General features: G+C 36.7%; 1 protein-coding gene across 8 annotated transcripts in view; it reads left to right on the forward strand.

Annotated features, from left to right (window-relative positions):
• CEP192 (centrosomal protein 192) overlaps nt 1–18,674 on the forward strand; it is a 126,624-nt gene that overhangs the window by 90,603 nt on the left and 17,347 nt on the right. For all 8 annotated transcript variants that reach the window (XM_082697403.1, XM_082697404.1, XM_082697409.1 and 5 more), the window contains 9 exons: nt 1,095–1,185; nt 1,336–1,512; nt 4,893–5,153; nt 5,402–5,517; nt 7,120–7,229; nt 10,416–10,566; nt 15,539–15,714; nt 16,325–16,448; nt 18,160–18,265. In XM_082697403.1, the coding sequence (XP_082553529.1) occupies nt 1,095–1,185; nt 1,336–1,512; nt 4,893–5,153; nt 5,402–5,517; nt 7,120–7,229; nt 10,416–10,566; nt 15,539–15,714; nt 16,325–16,448; nt 18,160–18,265 (1,312 nt within the window). The remainder of the gene's footprint in view (nt 1–1,094; nt 1,186–1,335; nt 1,513–4,892; nt 5,154–5,401; nt 5,518–7,119; nt 7,230–10,415; nt 10,567–15,538; nt 15,715–16,324; nt 16,449–18,159; nt 18,266–18,674) is intronic.

Genomic DNA, 18,674 nt, shown 5'->3' on the forward strand with positions numbered 1-18,674 from the left:
ATAACTACGTTTCTCTAAAAAAAGATAAAACATAAAAGCTTTTTTTTTTTTTTTTTTTTTTTAAGATTTTATTTATTTATTTGACAGAGAGAGACACAGGTAGATAGAGAGGCTGGCAGAGAGAGAGGGAAACAGGCTCCCTGCCGAGCAGCCGAGCAGAGAGCCCGATGTGGGACTCGATCCTAGGACCCCGAGATCCTGACCTGAGCCGAAGGCAGCGGCCCAACCCACTGAGCCACCCAGGCGCCCCAAAACATAAAAAGCTTTTAAAGAATTTTTTTTTTTCAGTAAATCTCTCCTAGTCAGTATGAATGTTCTTCTTGGATATGCTGATAGCAGAAGGTCTTATATTTTATTCTGATGTTAAGCTCAGCACCCTTTCCCCTTTATCCCAAGTTGGACAAGACATAGACCACAGTTTAAATAACGTAACTGCCATTATTCAGAATTTGAATAAAATGGAGATTTACTAATGATCTTCTATTCTCCCAATGAAGAGGATTCATGTATTTTCAAAGATTGAAGGAGGTTTTTTGTTTTTTTGTTTATTTTTTTTTTTTACCACCAGCCAGCTGTTATTCATAGTCTATTGTACTTGCATATCACAACTTTTTAAAAGTATGGTTAATTCAATGTACTGTTTAAAAGACTAATTTGTGCAAATGAGGCTCTTAGAGTGAACCGTCTAAGTGGTGTGCCTGGGACTCCTTGTTCGCATGAAAGCTAGGAATTCAACCTAAGCATAGTATTGACTTAGCGACTTAATGAATTTGTTAATCTGGGTTTTCATTTGATTGTTTTACAAGACAGCTGAAGACTTCTATGTGTAGTGTAAATAACAAGGTCCGCTAAGGAGCTATAATAGGAGAATAATTAAGCCCAAAGAGTTTCTTTGACAAAGTGGTTATGTTTTGAGTATGTTTTCAGAAATGTGGCATCTTAGGACTGTGGAGATTACCTCTCCAGGCTGCTAATAAAGTAGTATATTCCAGCCCATCTCTAAATATTGCAGTCAGTTTTAATTGGCTTTGGTTTTATAGTTGTAGCAGTATCCATGGAGGGAAACTGCATTTACAATGTGTAATTGTTTCTAGGCTTCAGAAGCTAGCTTTACGCAATAATTGTACATCTACAACCCAACATCTGCGACTGCTCATCAGAGGACAAGACCAGGACTGCTTTCAGGTTGGTAGAGTGCCTGGTGCTGTTCCATGTTCTTTTAGACCACTTACCTGTGCAGCCCATTGGGTAGTGCTTCAAAAGCTTTGGGTTGGTTGATGGTAGTTTTATTTGGACTCCTGCTTTTTTGTATGCAGTGATTGTTTTAAATTATAGCTTCAGCACACTTTTGGTTCAGAAGAACGACTAACCAGTAACTGTGAGATCAGAATGCGTCCAAAAGAAGACATTCACATCTCTGTATTATTTGCACCTACTCGATTATCTTGTATGTTGGCTAAACTAGAAATTAAACAACTGGGAATTCGATCACAACCAGGCATTAAGTTCACGGTAAGATGATTTTATTGCTTTTTTTCCTCCTGTGGAGTTCTTACATGTTGTAACTATTAGTTTAATATTGGTAAATTATGTATACTCTGCTTTTTGTAAGTCAGAATAGGTGATTGCCTTGCTTTACAAACAAGTTAGGAAGTAACTAATGTACTTTGTACAAGTGTTGTATTTTGAGAGTAGTCTCCATAGTATTCCTATAGGAAACCATCTCTTCTTGTGCCTTTAAATTTCATTTCAGCTTGAGAATTTTGAAGTGTACCCAACAGGAACATATTTTTTGGTAAAACCAGATCAAATTGTTTAATATACTGCCTTTCCAAGTAAATTGTATTCTTTCAATTCAGCAACATATCTATTGACACCATTTACTAGACTCATCCAGAACTAGGGATACAAAGACGAGAGCTTTTTATATTTTGTTTCTTCCCAACATAATTTTTAAAAAGGATTTCAACTCATTTCTTTAGATTTATTTAGAGCAGTGAGAGATGAAGTTGGTGTATCATTGAGAAAAGGAAAGAAGGACAGGGTAATCAAACACAGTGTACTCCGTAAAAGTGCATACCTTTAAAACAACCCAGTTTTTGGCTGTGGGGCTGGAACTAAAATGTTGGTCCATTTTCTAGTGCTAGAGAAGGAATGTAACGAATTACAAGATTAGCAGTGCTTAGAAGGTTGTTTTTTTGCTTGTTTGTTTTTTGAGAGAGAGAGACTGAACAGTGAGGGGGGATAGGAGGAGGGGCAGCAGGAGAGAGAGAAAGAATCCCAACACAGGCCTTGATCTTATGACCCTGAGATCATGACCTAGCGAAAATTAAGAGCTGGACGCTTTACTTACTGAGCCACCCCAGGCACCCTTGAAATGGTTTTTTAAAACAGTAGATCTTTATGGCAAATCTAGCTTTTTTTTTTTTTTTAAGATTTTATTTATTTATTTGTCAGAAAGAGAGCGAGCAAGAGCGAGCACAGGCAGACAGAGTGGAAGGCAGAGTCAGAGGGAGAAGCAGGCTCCCCGCAGAGCAAGGAGCCCGATGTGGGACTCAATCCCAGGAGGCTGGGATCATGACCTGAGCCGAAGGCAGCTGCCCAACCAACTGAGCCACCCAGGCGTCCCAAATCTAGCTTTTTTTTGATGCTGAAGCTTGACTTATTCTCTGTGGAGCTCTCACCTTGTTCCCATGAGCTGTGGTGGGAAAAATTGTTTAAAGATGTAAGTCTTCAGGTGCCTGGCTGGCTCAGTCAATAGAGCATGTGACTCTTGATCTTGGGATTCTGAGTTTTAGACACATGTTGGGGGTAGGGTTTACTTAATTTAAAAAAAAAAAAAAAAGCATGTAAGTATTGTCTTCAGGAAGAACATTCTTCTACGTGAGCTGAGGACACAGTGCCAGAGTACCACATAACCTAATGGTCTGGTTTCAAGTCAGAATCAGGTGGTTTGTGGAGAGGACTACATGGGCAAGCCAGTACCAATTATGAGGTCCCTAATTTAATTTTTCAAAACGTTAATTTAAGTGCATAACACAACTCAAAATAAGCTATTGGTGTTTTCAAGTTTGCAAGACATTCTTTGGAACACTTTATTTTATTTTATTTTTTAAAAGATTTTATTTATTTATTTGAGAGAGCGAGAGAGAGAGAGAGAGAGAGAGAGAGAGGGAAAGGGGCAGAAGGGGAGGAAGAGACAGACTCCCCTCTGAGCGGGCAGCCTGAGCAGGTTCTTGCAGGACCTCAAGACCATGATCTGAGCAGATGGCAGACTTTTAATCAACTGAGCTATCAGGCGCCTCTGAAACACAGTTTTAATAATTAGGAATGATAGATCACTTTTAAAGGAGTGCATTTTTTTTGAAGATTTTTTATTTATTTGTTTGACAGAGATCACAAGTAGGCAGAGAGAGAGAGAAGGAGAAGCAGTCTCCCTGCTGAGCAGAGATTATGGGATTATGGGATTATGACCTGAGCCGAAGGCAGAGGCTTTAAACCCCTGAGCCACTCAGGTGCCCGAGGAGTGCATTTTTTAAAGATTATTTTATTAAAGATTTTATTTATTTATTAGAGAGATTCTGGGCTCAATCTCAGGACCTAGATATCATGACCTGAGCCAAAGGCAAACACTTAACTGACTGAGCCACCCATGTACCCCTGTTTATTTATTTTAGAGAGAGAGAGATAGAACACGTGTGTGTGAGCTGGGGTAGGGAACAGGAGAGAGAGAATCTCAGGCAGGCTCCCGCTGAGCTAGAAGCTCCATCCCAGGATCCTCAGATCATGACCTGAGCCAAAATAGTTGGATGCTTAATAAACCGAGCCACCCAGGTGCCACTTAAAGGAGTGCATTTTATTTTATTTTTATTTTATTTTTTTAAAGATTTTATTTATTTATTTGACAGGCAGAGATCACAAGTAGGCAGAGAGGCAGGCAGAGAAAGTAGGGAGAAAGCAGGCTCCCTGCGGAGCAGAGAGCCCGATGCGGGGCTCGATCCCAGGACCCTGGGATCATGACCTGATCCGAAGGCAGAGGCTTTAACCCACTGAGCCACCCAGGCGCCCAAGGAGTGCATTTTAAAGGATATGGAAAGTTTGTTTTCCAGCACCATATCTATTTTCTTACATTTTTATTTATAGTCTTTATTCTTGAATCCTTGTTTTCTGATAGTGCTGAACCCTGTGGAAGCAGCCTGGCTTAGAGACCACACCAGTTGGCCCCTAAAGCCTGCCTCTAGTCTGCATTCTGGCTACCAGGGGGTCTGTCCTCTGGGAGTTGAGTTCTTGGCTTCTGTTCAGTCCCTTTGGCATACTTCTTTTCTCATGCTGGTAGATCAAAAGCTAACAGGAGTATAGAACAATAGATTTTGTTTCATTAACACATTTCATTTTCAAAATTGATAATTATTGGGAAGTTGAAAGAATTATATGGTGAACCCTCACATACCCTACCACTTAGATTCTACAATTAACATTTTGCTGTATTTCTTAGGTCACATATCTCAACCATCCATCAGTTTGTCTCTTTTTTTTAAGCATTTCAAAGTAAATTACTGACATCAGTATGTTTCACCCTAAACGCTTCTTAAGCAAGTTTATCTATACTTATCTTTTACTCCTTAATCATCTAAGCTTGGCTTGTATAACATTGAAATAATTTAGCATACCTAAAAATTGGAAGGTAAATAATTTTGCAACTCTTTGATTTGTTTTTGTCCTAAGAGAAGTTCTTTAATATAATGCTGGACTGGAATTGGGGTAACTAGCCAAAGTACACAAGAAATAATAGTTGTATTAAATTTGTGAAGGTTTTTTTTTCTGTCTATAATTTAATCTTCTTTCTGCTTACATAAAAAATAATTTTGGATATATGTATTTTCTGTTCATAGATACCTTTGTCTGGATATGGAGGAACAAGTAATCTTATTTTGGAAGATGTTAAAAAGTTATCTGACAGTTACATGGTAACAGTGAATGACTTAATACCTGGCAAAGAAAGTAGAATTGTTTTTTCTGTTCATAACACTGGCTCTCGGGCAGCTTTTGTTAAAGCAGTAGGTTTTAAGGATTCTCAGAAAAAAGTTTTGCTGGATCCTAAAGTTTTAAGGATTTTTCCAGATAAATTTGTGCTCAAAGAAAAATCACGAGAAGTAAGTATAAGTTTCTGCACTAAAAATATTGGACTCATTTTTAGGTTAAATTAATAATTACATATTTTATGGCTAAAAACTAGTATTTGAGAGTAATGAAGGAATGGGAATACTTGATCTTCCTAGAAATTCTGTCATGTACATCCATGTGTATTGACTGCCTAGGCTCATATGATATTTAACTCACAATGAAATGACTTAAGAAAAATATTTAATATTCACTCATGATTTTTTTCCCTTGGCATCAGGATGTTACTATAATATATAATCCATCAGTCAGGGAGAGCAATTATACAACCACAACAGAACTGTCAACTATATACTTCTTTGGTGGTGATGAAATTTCAAGACAGCAATATCGAAGGTAGGTTATTTCTCTTAGATGATGTTGGAAACTCTTCAGTAGAAATAGTGAAAGCTTAAAAATGGTTGGGATTTGAAAGTTATAGAACATGCTCAGCTACTTATTAGTAAACTGCTGGCTGAAAAAATCTTGGTAAAATTTGTATAGCTGATAGTCCACTATGATAGTCTAATTTATGAGGAAGAAATGTGTGTAGGAAACCCATTTGCCATATTTGCATTATGCCTTCTTTTCTAGACATATATATTGTGCCTCTTCTCCTTTACGCAAATAGGAACCTTTGACTTCATAATAGGATGGTGTTCCTAATGACGATAGGTCAATTTTAGAACAGATTTAGGAACTACTGAAAGAATATATTGTGTATAAACACACCTTACTTATTTGTAGTATTTCTGGGAGTGTTGTGATTTATTTGAAAGGATTAAGTTGTACTTAGAAGTGTTGTACTTAGAAAGTTGTACTTAGAAATACCCTTAAAAAGGGTATTTAACTTGACTAGCTTAACGCATGTGCTTCTAGAAAATTTGGTACTTCTAAATATACTTTAATACACAAAAATATCAAATTTAGACATTTAGATTTAGGTGTGATTTAAACATAGGTAACTTTGCATGGTGAATTCAAGAGTTCTTGCATTATAAAATTTTATTTCCTAGCCTACAGGGCCTGAATATAAAATAAGTGAAGCTCACAACATTTCATCTGTCAGTAGGAAATCATTCACTCCCAGTAGGAGAGTGTTACATGAATATACCAGTATTTTCTTCATCCAACCGTTTGTGCTCTGCTTTGTGTTATTCTGATACATAATTTAGGAAATCGTTTTATTTTTAATTTGTTGAGGATTGTTAGACCCTTTAAAAAGAGACTTGAATGATAGATAGCTACATGATGTTAGAATAGACCCAGTATAAAGAGCTCAACCTTGAACCTGGTTTTGTTTCTCAATTAAGTATTTTAAATATAGAAACTGGCATTTGGAGAAATTAAATTACAGGTTTACGTTTTTTTTCCCCCTTTATCTCTACCGGGATATAGAAATGAGCATATTGTTTTAGAACTCCTCTTTGCCACATATACATAGTAATGAGATTTCTTTTGTTTGTGAACATCTGAGTATTACAGAGAAATTTACATTTCTGTTCTCTTACCTCAGAGATTCTTTAGAAGAGGTCAGGTAAAATACAGTCACATGGCAATTTAAACGTTTTCTCTCTGACAACTCTTACTTATATCATGTTCTTGCCATATTCTTTTTTTTTTCTGAGACAGATTTCTAACTATGATCAAATTCATACAAATATTGAAAAATGTAAGACCTGAAAAGAAGCTAATTTCACTCTTCTTTCTATCCTCATTTTAGGGAGCTCTTGTTTTAATGTTAATATTTCACTGAAAGTGATGATACTGTACTACCATGTATAACTTTGAAGGGAACTTCCAAAATAGATTTTCTTTTAAAAATTACTTATATTAGGATTTAAGACATGAGATCTATATACCAACACATTATGCATGCTGTTTGTGAGATTTGCCAAATACACTAATGAAAATCTAATTTATGTAAAATCATTTTTGAATAAAAATCTCTATTGGCAGAGCCTTATCTCATAAACCAGGGATTATAGAACAAGTACTTCCAGAACATAGTGTGCTGCAGCACGTTGATTTTGCGGAAAAATTTCAGGATGAGTTACTAGTAACTGAAGGTAAGAATTTCAACATGTCTAACTACTACAAATGACTCAAAAGATTTATCTAGGTCCAGTGATGTGTTATAGGGTGGAGGAGTATTAGATTATGGAGTCAGGCTGAGTTTGAGTCCCATTTCTGCTGTATGACTCGGGACATCACTGAGCTTGTTTCCTTTTCCGGAAATGAGAGCTATAATATCTAACTTCTCATCCATAAGGAGTTGTTGTGAAAATAAAATGAGAGAGCTTTGCTATATAAATGTTGGATATTATTAATGTATTGTGGCACCTATTCTATGGATAGACTTATAAACTGGAGGAGAATGGTCATTATTAAACTCAAAGTAATTACTGTTTAAGGTTTAATGATTGCAAACTTGAACTCATTTTGAGATTTCTGTGTCTGCTGTGCAATATATGGAGGAGGATGTGACAGTGGGGAACAAAATCCAAAATAGACAGCTGTGGAATAATTCCACCCTAGATTTTTAGCTGTATTTGAGCTGAATCATTTAAGCATCTAATGGTGTTTATTACTGTTAAAAAATATATGTACTGAGACATACAAATTGTGTAATAATGGACAGATTTTTGTCACAGTGTTGTTCATAACAGCAGGAAGTCAGAAGTAACTTCAGTGTCCAAGAATAGGGCATCGTTTAATTATGTAATAGAATATGTTGAAGCTCTTAAAACAGTATGACTCTATATTAAATGACAAGAGAAATCTCTTCATTAATTAAGAAAAACTTTTAAAATTTACATATTAAGATCTCATGGTAAAAATAATGTGTCTATATACAGCTATGTAGGTAAAATTGCAGGAGTATACACACCAACTATTGACAGTGGTTATGTTCTGGTAATAGAATTTCAGGTGGTAGTGTTTCCCCCCTCCCCATTTTTGTTACTTAGTTTTTTAATGGTAAAATATATATTACTTCTAAGATATGGAATGATAAAGGAATATTTATGCCTATGTAGAGGTGATGTAGAATAGTCTGTGATCTTTTTGGTAATTAGGAGTCTAGATCATCTACTCAAAGGGAAGGTAGGGGTGGATTAGTTAAAAAAAAAAAAGTGAAAAGATTTGAAATGGATCTTGTCAGCAGTTTAAGGGAGCTGAATATGGAAAGAACCTTGGATTTGGAATTGAAACAGTGTAAAGCCATGCCTGTCAGTTTATCTCCACTGAGCTTTACCTTCCTCCTGCCTTTATTGTAAGAAAGATCTCAATAAATAAAGGAGTTAAACTGAATTATGCTTTGTAGACAGAAGCACTTAGTAACATACTACAACAGTCCTGAATACTGTGATTAAAAATAGGTAAATGGGTTTGTGGTGGTTCAGAAGTTGGCACAGTTGCATGATTTGGCAACAACATCACACAGGTGATTAATGTGTGGTATGAAAAGGGCCATGATGGATGTGTGTTTAGGAATCTGGAGAATATAGGGATGCCTCAGTGGCTCGGTTGAGTGTCTGCCTTTGGCTCAGATCATGATCTCAGGTTCTTGAGATCAAGTCCCACATCCGACTCCCTGTTCTGCAGAGAGTCTGCTTCTCCCTCCCCCTCTGTGTTCTCTTTCCTTCTCCTGCATTCTTTCTAATAAATAAATAAAATCTTAAAAAAACAAAAAAGGAATCTGGAGAATATAGAGAAAGGATACCCCATTTAAAATGAGGTGACTCTTGAAGTATCTTGAAGAATGAGAAGTTGACAAGATGCAGAAGATGGGGACCAGAATGGGGAAGGATAGTCCAAAGAGATTTGCATGTACAGAAATTCAAGAAATGTGTTATGTTAAGGGTCATGTTGACAAACCCAACCAGGAGCTCAAGTAAGCTGTCAAGACTCCCATCTAAGAGGGGGTTGAGTTGGGACTTCAGGTAGGTCTTTGGGACACCAGAGTACTAGAATCCTTGAGATGGTATATTATCCAGAGGAAAGGAGGAACCAATCCTACTTTGTTTTGTGTTGGTTAGTATAGTAGATCACCTGTGAGAATGTTGCAGTTGAACTTTTTATATGGTTATTTGAACACGTTATCATTACAGGTATTTATAATCTTGCTTTTGCAAGACGATACGATTTGCGGCAAATATTTTCGTACTTGATTTAAATTTTTATGATCCAATATCTTGGTTATTATAAATGTCAATTTACACTTAGTGTGTTCTTTTAAAAATTTTTTCATTTAAAAAGTATAATTCTTGGGGCGCCTGGGTGGCTCAGTGGGTTAAAGCTTCTGCCTTCCGCTTAGGTCATGATTCCAGGGTCCTGGGATCAAGCCCCACAAAGGGCTCTCTGCTCAGTGGGGAGCCTGCTTCCTCCTCTCTCTCTACCTGTCCCTCTGCCTACTTGTGATCTCCATCTGTCAAATAAAGTCTTTTAAAAAAAAAAGTGTAATTTTTAATGTCCAGCTTATTACTTTTTTTAAGTAGACTCCATGCCCAGCATGGAGCCCAATGGGAGCTTAAACTCATGACCCTGAGATCAAGATCTGAGCTGAGAGAACAAGTCAGACAGAGGCTTAACTGACTGAGCCACCCAGGCTCCCCTCTTAATGTTTTATTTAAATGTGGAATACAAGGATGTTCTGTAAAATTTCTTGTGTATAAAATTTGGGTGGACTAAGCTAGAGATGTTCAACTCTAGCACTATTTTATTAATCACCAAATTTAGTAGTATTATTTCTGGGTTTCTAGATTTGCTAAAGTTAAATGTCTGTGAGACCACCACTTATAAATTGTGTATCTTTAACCTCTTTGTGCTTCAGATTCCTCATCCTTGAAGTAGAGATAATACATACTTACCTCAAAGAGCTGTTGTGAAGGCTGACTAGATTAATATGCACAAAGGGATTAGAATAGTACCTGGCCCACAGTCAGCTTGTTGCATATGGAGTTTTAAGCATATTAATACTCTAATGCTCACAATAACTTCTGAGATGAATTGTTACTTTATATTTATCCTTGAGGAGACTAGGGTTTAGAGAGGTTAAATTGCCAAATTCAAAGCCAGAGCCTGAGCTGCCTATGATTTCATGCTAGTCAGTAGAGGTAAACATCAATTGTCACTCATCCTCAACCTTCTTAAGAAAATAATTTTCTCTGGTGGTTAATGTGTAAGTTTATCTGTTACTTTGTGGTGTGATTATGTGAAGATTCATGTATTTCAAACATTATTTTCTGTTTCAGTATATGATCTTCCCCAACGGCCTAATGATATTCAGCTCTTTTATGGAAACATGCGTAAAATTATACTTTCAGTAATTGGAGAATTCAGAGATTCCAGGTCTAGCAGTGAATTCCTTCAGTCTTCTTCCAAAGCTGACTCAGAATCTAAAAGGTAAAATAGACAAACAAAACATCTTTCACCAGATTTCAAGATAATTTAATTCATAGTAGAGCTGATCTTTTCTCTGTACTTTTTTGCCTCCCAAAATGTTTATTTCATCTTTATATTTTAGTTTAAGTTGAAATAATTTCAAATTTATGGAAGAGTTTAAAAATAGAATATATGCTGCCTCCATTGAGATTCCTGAGTTGCTAACATTTTACCACATTTACCTTATTATTTTATACATGTATATATATAACTTTTTTCTGAATCATTTGCGGGTATAATGACCAGTTTGTCCTAAGTTTCCTGAAAACACAGACCTTCTTCCAAATAGCTATAGTAAACTCATCAAAATTAGGACCTTAGTATTGTTAAAGTGCTAAGATCTAGTCCACAGATTCCATGCAAATCCCCCAGTTCCCTAATAAAGTTTTATGTATTTGAATCAAAGAAATAAGCAAGAAATCTCCTCTTTGGTTCTGAGTCTAATCTGAGATCACACCTTACATTTAGTTAGCCTGTCTTCTTTATCCTTTTTGAGCATAGAGCACTTCCTCAGTCTGTCCTCTTTCATGAAAGAACAGAGGGTTGCATCATCAACCCAGAGCCACAGAATCCAACTAAGCTTTAGTAATAATTTTAGATGAAAACATGAGGAAATTGGGATTGCTAATGATGCTTCCTAGGCACTTTTTGCAACATTAATACTCTACTCTGACTCTTACTGTCACAAAACAAACTGAGGGTGACCAGGGGAGGAGGTTAGGGAGAGGGTGGTCGGGTTATGGACATTGGGGAGGGTGTGTGATATGGTGAGTGCTGTGAAGTGTGTAAACCTGGCGATTCACAGACCTGTATCCCTGGGGCTAATAATACATTATATGTTTATTAAAAAATTAAAAAAAAAACTGGTTCAAATTTAACATGAGGTTTCTAAATTGTGCATGCGATTATCCGTTGCTTACACAAAAGGGGGAGCTATTTCAGTTACAAAAGCTATTTTATACTTGTGTAATTACATACTTTATGTGATATTTTTTCAAACAGCTGTGCCACATAAATTCATAAATTTCAGATTTCTTTGCCATAACCAATACTAGACATACCAGGAATATCCTTTTTATAAGCATTTCATAGAAAAGTAAATTAGTGTGTTTGCTGGGAAATGTCATTAGGAAGATCACAGGGAATTTGACCAAGTTATCCTTCTTTTTTTCCTGGGCATTCCCTAGTAAAAAGTGGGGGAAAGGGTGCAGGCAAGCTGCTAACTGTTTTCTTGCCAGTGACCTTGATGTTTTTGTATAGACCAGTTACTTTGTAAAATGTCCCTCACACCATGGAAATGATGCTGTTTGTTTTCTCAGTACATCTTCTCAGGTAGCGAACAATGCTGATTTGTCCCATTACTAGAAATGTTTTATTGCTTAATTAAAATGGTGTCTGCCAGTTTCTCCACTATAGTTAATGAATGTCTTAAAGGGAGATCCTTAGAGATAATGAGTATCATGTTTCTTTTCACACTTGTAGCACCCCAGTGATGATTATTGCCTGAATCCTGTTAGTATTGTCTTATTTGCCAAATGGTGATTTTCTAATTCTGTGTTTCTACATTTTCTAGTTGTCTTTCACGATGAAGAAGAGATTTACCTTACCCTCTTTTATGTACTTACTTCAGGGCGGACTGCTGGATTCAGTATTAATCCTTTACTGTCACCATTTGGTCACTTAACCTGGCTCATTATTCACTGGCACAATGGATATTTGAGGTTTCATGTATGCTTTCCTTGTCCCAGTTCTGGAATAGAAGTCCTGAGTCCTTTTGGTAGAGAATAGTATTAGAAACCAGGATATGAGTAGTAAGTGTGCTGTTGCTTTTCAGGTGTTACTACTTCTAGGACCCCTCAGTGGTCACAGCTAGGAAATACATGTATTTATATATACATCCCCATGTATCCAAATCCGTTTATAAATATGTTGAAACCATGAGTTTACACTGATATCTCCAGTACTGAGAAACCTGGCTTCATTATCCTCAGTATATTTGGATTTATGCAGTTCTCCTGTTTTTAACATCTTCTCATCATGTGGGCTCTCCTTAGCACAGTGTTGCCAACTCGTATTAGCTGAGAGTTCTCTGGAAGTTGCAGCCACCAGCTGAGGGCTAACACACCTACCTAGTGCCTCCAACTCATTCCAGCTTGCCTTCTTCCCTATATTTAAAAAAACAAAAAAAAAAAACCCCAGAAAACAAAAACCTTATTAGAGTACAACTCATATGCAATATCCTTTTAGTTTCAGTTGTACATCATAGTGATTTGATATTTTTATGCATTATGAAATGGTGCCCACAATAAATCTAGTTACCATCTGTCACCATACAAAGTTATTACAGTATTATTGACTATATTTCCTAAGCTGTTTATTACATCCCCATAATTTGTTTATTTTTTAATTAGAAGTTTGTACCTCTTAATCCCCTTCACCTGTTTAACCCACACCCAGCCCCTCTCCCACCCCCTGAAACCAACAGTTTGTTTCCTGTGTCTAAGAGTCTGTTTCTGTTTTGTCTGTTCATTCATTTTGTATTTTAGATTCCACATATAAGTGAAATTATTTAGTATTTGTTTTTCTCTGTCTGACTTATTTCACTTAGCTTAATATCCTCTAGGTGCATGTTGCCACAAATGGTTAGATTTCATTCTTTTTTATGACTAATATTCCACTGGGCATATAAACAGCATCTTTATTCATCTATCATGGACATAGGTTATGTTGATATTTTGGCTATTTTAAATAATGCTGCAGTGAATGTGGGGATGCATATATCTCTTCAGATTTGTATTTTCATTTTCTTTGGATAAATTGCTGGATCATATGGTACCTTTACTTTCAATTTTTTGAGGAACCTCCATACTATTTTCCATAGGGGCTTCAGTTTGCATTCCTACCAGCAGTGCACAAGGGTTCCCTTTGCTCTCCATCTTTGATAGCACTTTTTTGTTGTCTTTGATAATAGCCAGTTTGAGAGGTGTGAGGTGATTTCCTGTGGTTTTGATGATTAGTAATGTTGAGCATCTTTTCTTTCTTTTTGAGCATCTTTTCATGTGCCTCTTGGTCATCTGTATGTCTTCTTTGGGAAAATATCTATTCAAGTCCTCTGCCCATTTTCTAAATCAGGCTGTTTCCTTTTTTTGGTACTGAGTTGTATATGTTCTTTCTGTCATCTGGATATTAACCTTTTATCAGATAAATGATTTGTAAGTAGGTTTCAGTAGGTTGCCTTTTCATTTTGTTTTGATGATTCCCTTCACTGTACTAAAGCTAGTATCTCAAATTATTCCAAAAAATAAAAGGAAAGAAGGACTTCTTTTATGATGCCAGCATTACTCTGATATCGAAACCAGGCAGAAACACCTTAGAAAAAGAAAATTACATGTCCGTATCCTTAATGAACACAGATGTAGAGATACTCAACAAAATATTGGCAGACTGAATTCAACAATATATTAAAAGGATTCCTATGCTTCTAATGATAATTCTTTTTTCTAAGATATTCAATCAAAGAGTTTAAAATAGTTGTTAAATAGATTAAAAATTATATCAAAAACCAATTAAATTGTGAGGAGCTGGTTTTTAGGAAAATAAACAACCAAGAAGCAGCTCTATAATCTGTAAAAAATTGTTTCTGACTTTTAGCTGGTACCTGCATTATATCTCTGTCTCTGGGGCAGTAGAGGTCTGATTGGAAAAGGAGCAGGTGAGAGGGCAGTGGGTAAGAGGGTGAGGAGAAGATTCTTCTCGTCTGTTGAGTGTCTGCTTGAAATAAAGATGGAGCTCTGCTCTGTGGTAGAAGAATTTGGGCACCACCCAAGTGAACTTGTTAAATCATATGCTTCTATGATTACAAAATTCATTAGAATTACAATTTTTTGTAATCTAAGGCTAAACACTTTTTAACACTTAATAAAAATCTTAAACCTTATCAGCATTTCTTACCATAGTATTTTGCCCAGAAGACTTTCTTTGATGTTAGCATCATGAAACCAGTTATCATTGTACAGTTATAGATACATTAAGAGTTTTGTTTTTTAAAAATTCTTAATTTTGGGTGGTTTTCTCATAAATCTTTTAAGAGACTTCAGATGGCATGCTAAGTCAAGACCGGAAAGAAATTAAATCAGTATTCTAATGAAAGATTAGTATAACAATATTTGAACTCTACTGTATTTTTATACATTACTTTAAGAATACACAGTGAAGGGGCGCCTGGGTGGCTCATTGGGTTAAGCCTCTGCCTTTGACTCAGGTCACGATCTCCGGGTCCTGGGATCGAACTCCGCATCAGGTTCTTTGCTTGGTGGGGAGCCTGCTTTCCCCCCTCTCTCTACCTGTTTGTGATCTCTTTCTCTGTCAAATAAATAAAATCTTAAAAAAAAAAGAATACACAGTGAACAATTTTTATTCCATGAAACATACACAGTATATTCCATAATACACTTTCAGTTTTATCTAAATATTTTTAGATTTATGAAGAATTAATATAAAAATATGACATGGTCTGGCTTTTTAATCTTTTTTTAAAAGCAGAAATATAATATTTTAATATACAGCTTCTATACAACCAAAAAGTGAAACATTGCAATAAAATATTGGCGAGAAAACACAGTATTTCATTTATAGTGCATGGCAAATGGTTAACATCCTTAGTCATAAGCTTTTTAGTTTTTGATATTTTTTAAAGATTTTATTCATTTATTTGGTAGAGACACAACGAGAGAGTGAATACAAGTAGGGGAGCAAGAGAAAGAGAAGCAGGCTTCCGGCTGAGCGGGGAGCCTGGTATGGGGCTCGATCCCAGGACCCTGGGATCATGACCTGAGTCGAAGGCAGACACGTAATGACTGAGCCACCCAGGCACCCCAGCTTTTTATCATTTTTAATTTCTTTCCTCTCCCCATCTCTCTTTCTGTTTCTATAGTGAATCTGAAGGTCCTGGGAAGCATGGTGGCAATGTTTCTTTGGATGTTTTACCAGTTAAGGGTCCTCAGGGTTCTCCACTTCTTTCACAAGCTGTTTGCCCACCCCAAGATAAATCATCCTCTAAGGAAATGTGGACTGTCCAGCCTGAACACTTGATTTTGATGGCCCCTTCTTGTGAGTATATCAGTAACAACACAAACAGCAGTGCACTCTGGAAACCAGGGCTGAACTCACTCTGAGCCCATTGCTCATCTAGGAAATATACTTGGAGTGTATACAGATGTGACTAATGGCTTATGCAGGTCCTCCTCTCCCCTACTGAGTGAGACCTAACTCACACGCAACCTTTGCATTGTCTAGCACAAGGCCATTGTTCTCATTCCAAGCTTCCAGTTCTCCATCTGGCTGGGCCACTAGTCCATGGGCCCTTTCTACCACCACATCCCTTGCCCCAAAGATCTCATTTGGTACTTGGCATGTTTTACTCTTCACATTGATATGGTTGCTTCAGAGTAGGAATAAATCTGGTACCACTGTATGTGCCCAAGATAAGACCAGATGGTAACAATTTCCAGATGTCCTTTTACCTCTTTGTTCAGTATCATTGTAGTTTAAGAGTAAACACAATGTTTTTTTTTTTTTACCAGGGATTTGAAATTCCTATAAAGCAAAATTAAGTTGGTAGACTAATGTATTTAAGATTCTTTTTTACTATTTATTAATGTTTGGGGTTTTTTTCACTAATGCTAAATGTAAGTTATATTTTATTTCTCTGATATAATAGGTGATCTGGCAAAAACTGCATGTTTCCAGATTTTAAATAATTCCGTTATGTTACTGAAATTTGAATTGTATTGGCCGGCACATTGCCTTACTGTAACACCACAACATGGATTTATCCCACCAGAGTAAGTATGACTTCCCTTCCCTCGAGGTTGTTGTTCAGATGTTAGCATGGTGACTTTTGAAGGATTAGATATTATGCCATTTTAATTTATTCAGTAGAATTTTGTCATATGCTCCCTATACAGAGTTCCCTGTGTTTTTGTGAGACCACACTGAAATTTAAGATTCAGGCTCCTTAGCAGAGTAGAGCCCACGTCCATGGCCACTTATAGTGTATATAGCCTAAAAGAGTTAAGAGATATGAGTGAGGTGGGAAAGATTTCCTGAAGTAGAAAACATCAGATTGTGCGGACATGTTACTCTGCATACCAAATTACAAAACAGGAGATGCAGCTGGGCGGATGATGAGAGGTGGTGGTCCCTAAAGCCCAGATGGTTCTGTCCTTCATTACCTTGGGTCTGGCTCAACTTATTCTGCTAGTTTTGTCTAACAGACATTTTATAGACAAAGCTTCCTGACTTTTAATATGTCTGAACCATAACCTGGCTGGCCATTTTTTACAAATAATATTCTAAGAAGGAAGTCTTGGGGACCAGATGCTGATAAGCAGTTGTCCTCTCTGCGCAGCTTAATTATTAATAGGAGGTAAAGCTGCACTTCTGCAGTTTTTCAGGGACTTCGTCTGGGTTGGCACAGAACATCTACATCTGCAGGTTGCTTCCTATTTGGGAATGGAAGCTTCGCAGAAGAGCAACATGAAGTTACTTACTTTTGCAAAGTGATGAAGTATGCATTTTAGAAGAGTTATAGTTGACTAATACTGACCTAAGGTAGGGTTAGGGATACTACAGAGAAACATTCGTAGGACCAAAGCAATGAATTAAACATTTACTAATTAATGGTTGAAAAGATAGGGAAATGATAGAGTAGATTGTTCACAAATAACTTTTAATATCATCCCACACATTTAGCTGTTAGGAATGGAAAATAATCTTGCTCTGCCATTTTTTTTAAAGATTTTATTTTATTTGAAAGAGAACATGAACAGTAGGTAAGGGGCAGAGGGAAAGAGAGAAGCAGACTCCCCGCTGAGCAGGGAGCCCAACTCAGTCCTCACTGAGATCATGAACTGAGCCGAAGGCAAGATGCTTAACTATCTGAGCCACCCAGGCACGCTTGCTCTGCCATTTTTGACATATGTGCCAAAGTATCTTTTACAACTTTTTTTTGTTTCTTCTGAGTCACAAATCTGATTACATTGTCCACGTTTAAAAGTCATCTTTGACATTCTATAGCTCTTGAAGAAGAGGACAGTGAGCTCAGAAAGTTTTAGCAATTGGATAAAAAGGAATCTTACTCATTTCTTTTCCATCCCGCTCCCTTTTTCTTACAGTTTTCTTTCCTGCTGTTTCATTCTCTGTGTATGGTAAACGGTATCATTCTTTGTTATCAGATGGCTCAGAGCTTTTGTGTATTGGTCCTGTGCTCTAGAAATTGTTATTTTGAATTGCTTTTTAAATGGTATTTCTACAATATGGTCTGTTTTTACATGAGTTTTCCCCTTAGGTTCATGGGTTTATGCCACTCAACTTTTTGTGAGCCATGAGTTGGGGCTGTTGCAGAATCAGACATGTCCGGGATCTCACCTCTTCTCTGCTCTTTGTGAGCAACAAGGAGAGCTGGGCATTGATAGAACAGTATTTATAACTTGTGGTTGTTGCTGTTCAAGTATAGGATATTCTTGGTTTTCATTATTAAATTATTTTTTCCAGGAGTAAGCTACAAATTCTTGTGAGTCCTAATTCCTCCTTATCTACAAAACATTCAATGTTCCCATGGAGTGGTTTAATCTATGTACACTCTGACAATGGACAGAAGGTACTTTAAGTGTTTGTTTTTAAGCAGCATTTTTCCTGTTTTGCAACTTAAGTGTTGTGATCCTTATTAGCATTTACTTTTCAGAAGTGAGATGAAGGGGCCTGTCCTTTCAGCCGGGCTAGATGTATTCATAGAGAGAGCTTAGCACAGACTTTTTCCATTAGTGATCTGAATGATTCTCCTGGATGGGGCAGAAATGGAAAGTGGAGCCTAGAAACCACTATTGATTTGTAAAATATGCATTGAAAAAGAAGGGAGTTGGGAGAGTCAAAGATTTACTTTGAGATCTGAGTAAATTTTCTAATGCATCCATGTTTCATTTGTTTGGCATTACTTTTCTCCACCATGTTTTAAAAATAAGAATTGTTTCTTTAAAATGATAGATCCACTTGTGTCTTACCGCCTAAAT

This window comes from Mustela nivalis (assembly GCF_964662115.1).
Source record: "Mustela nivalis genome assembly, chromosome: 14".
NCBI classification, from domain to species: Eukaryota; Metazoa; Chordata; class Mammalia; order Carnivora; family Mustelidae; genus Mustela; species Mustela nivalis.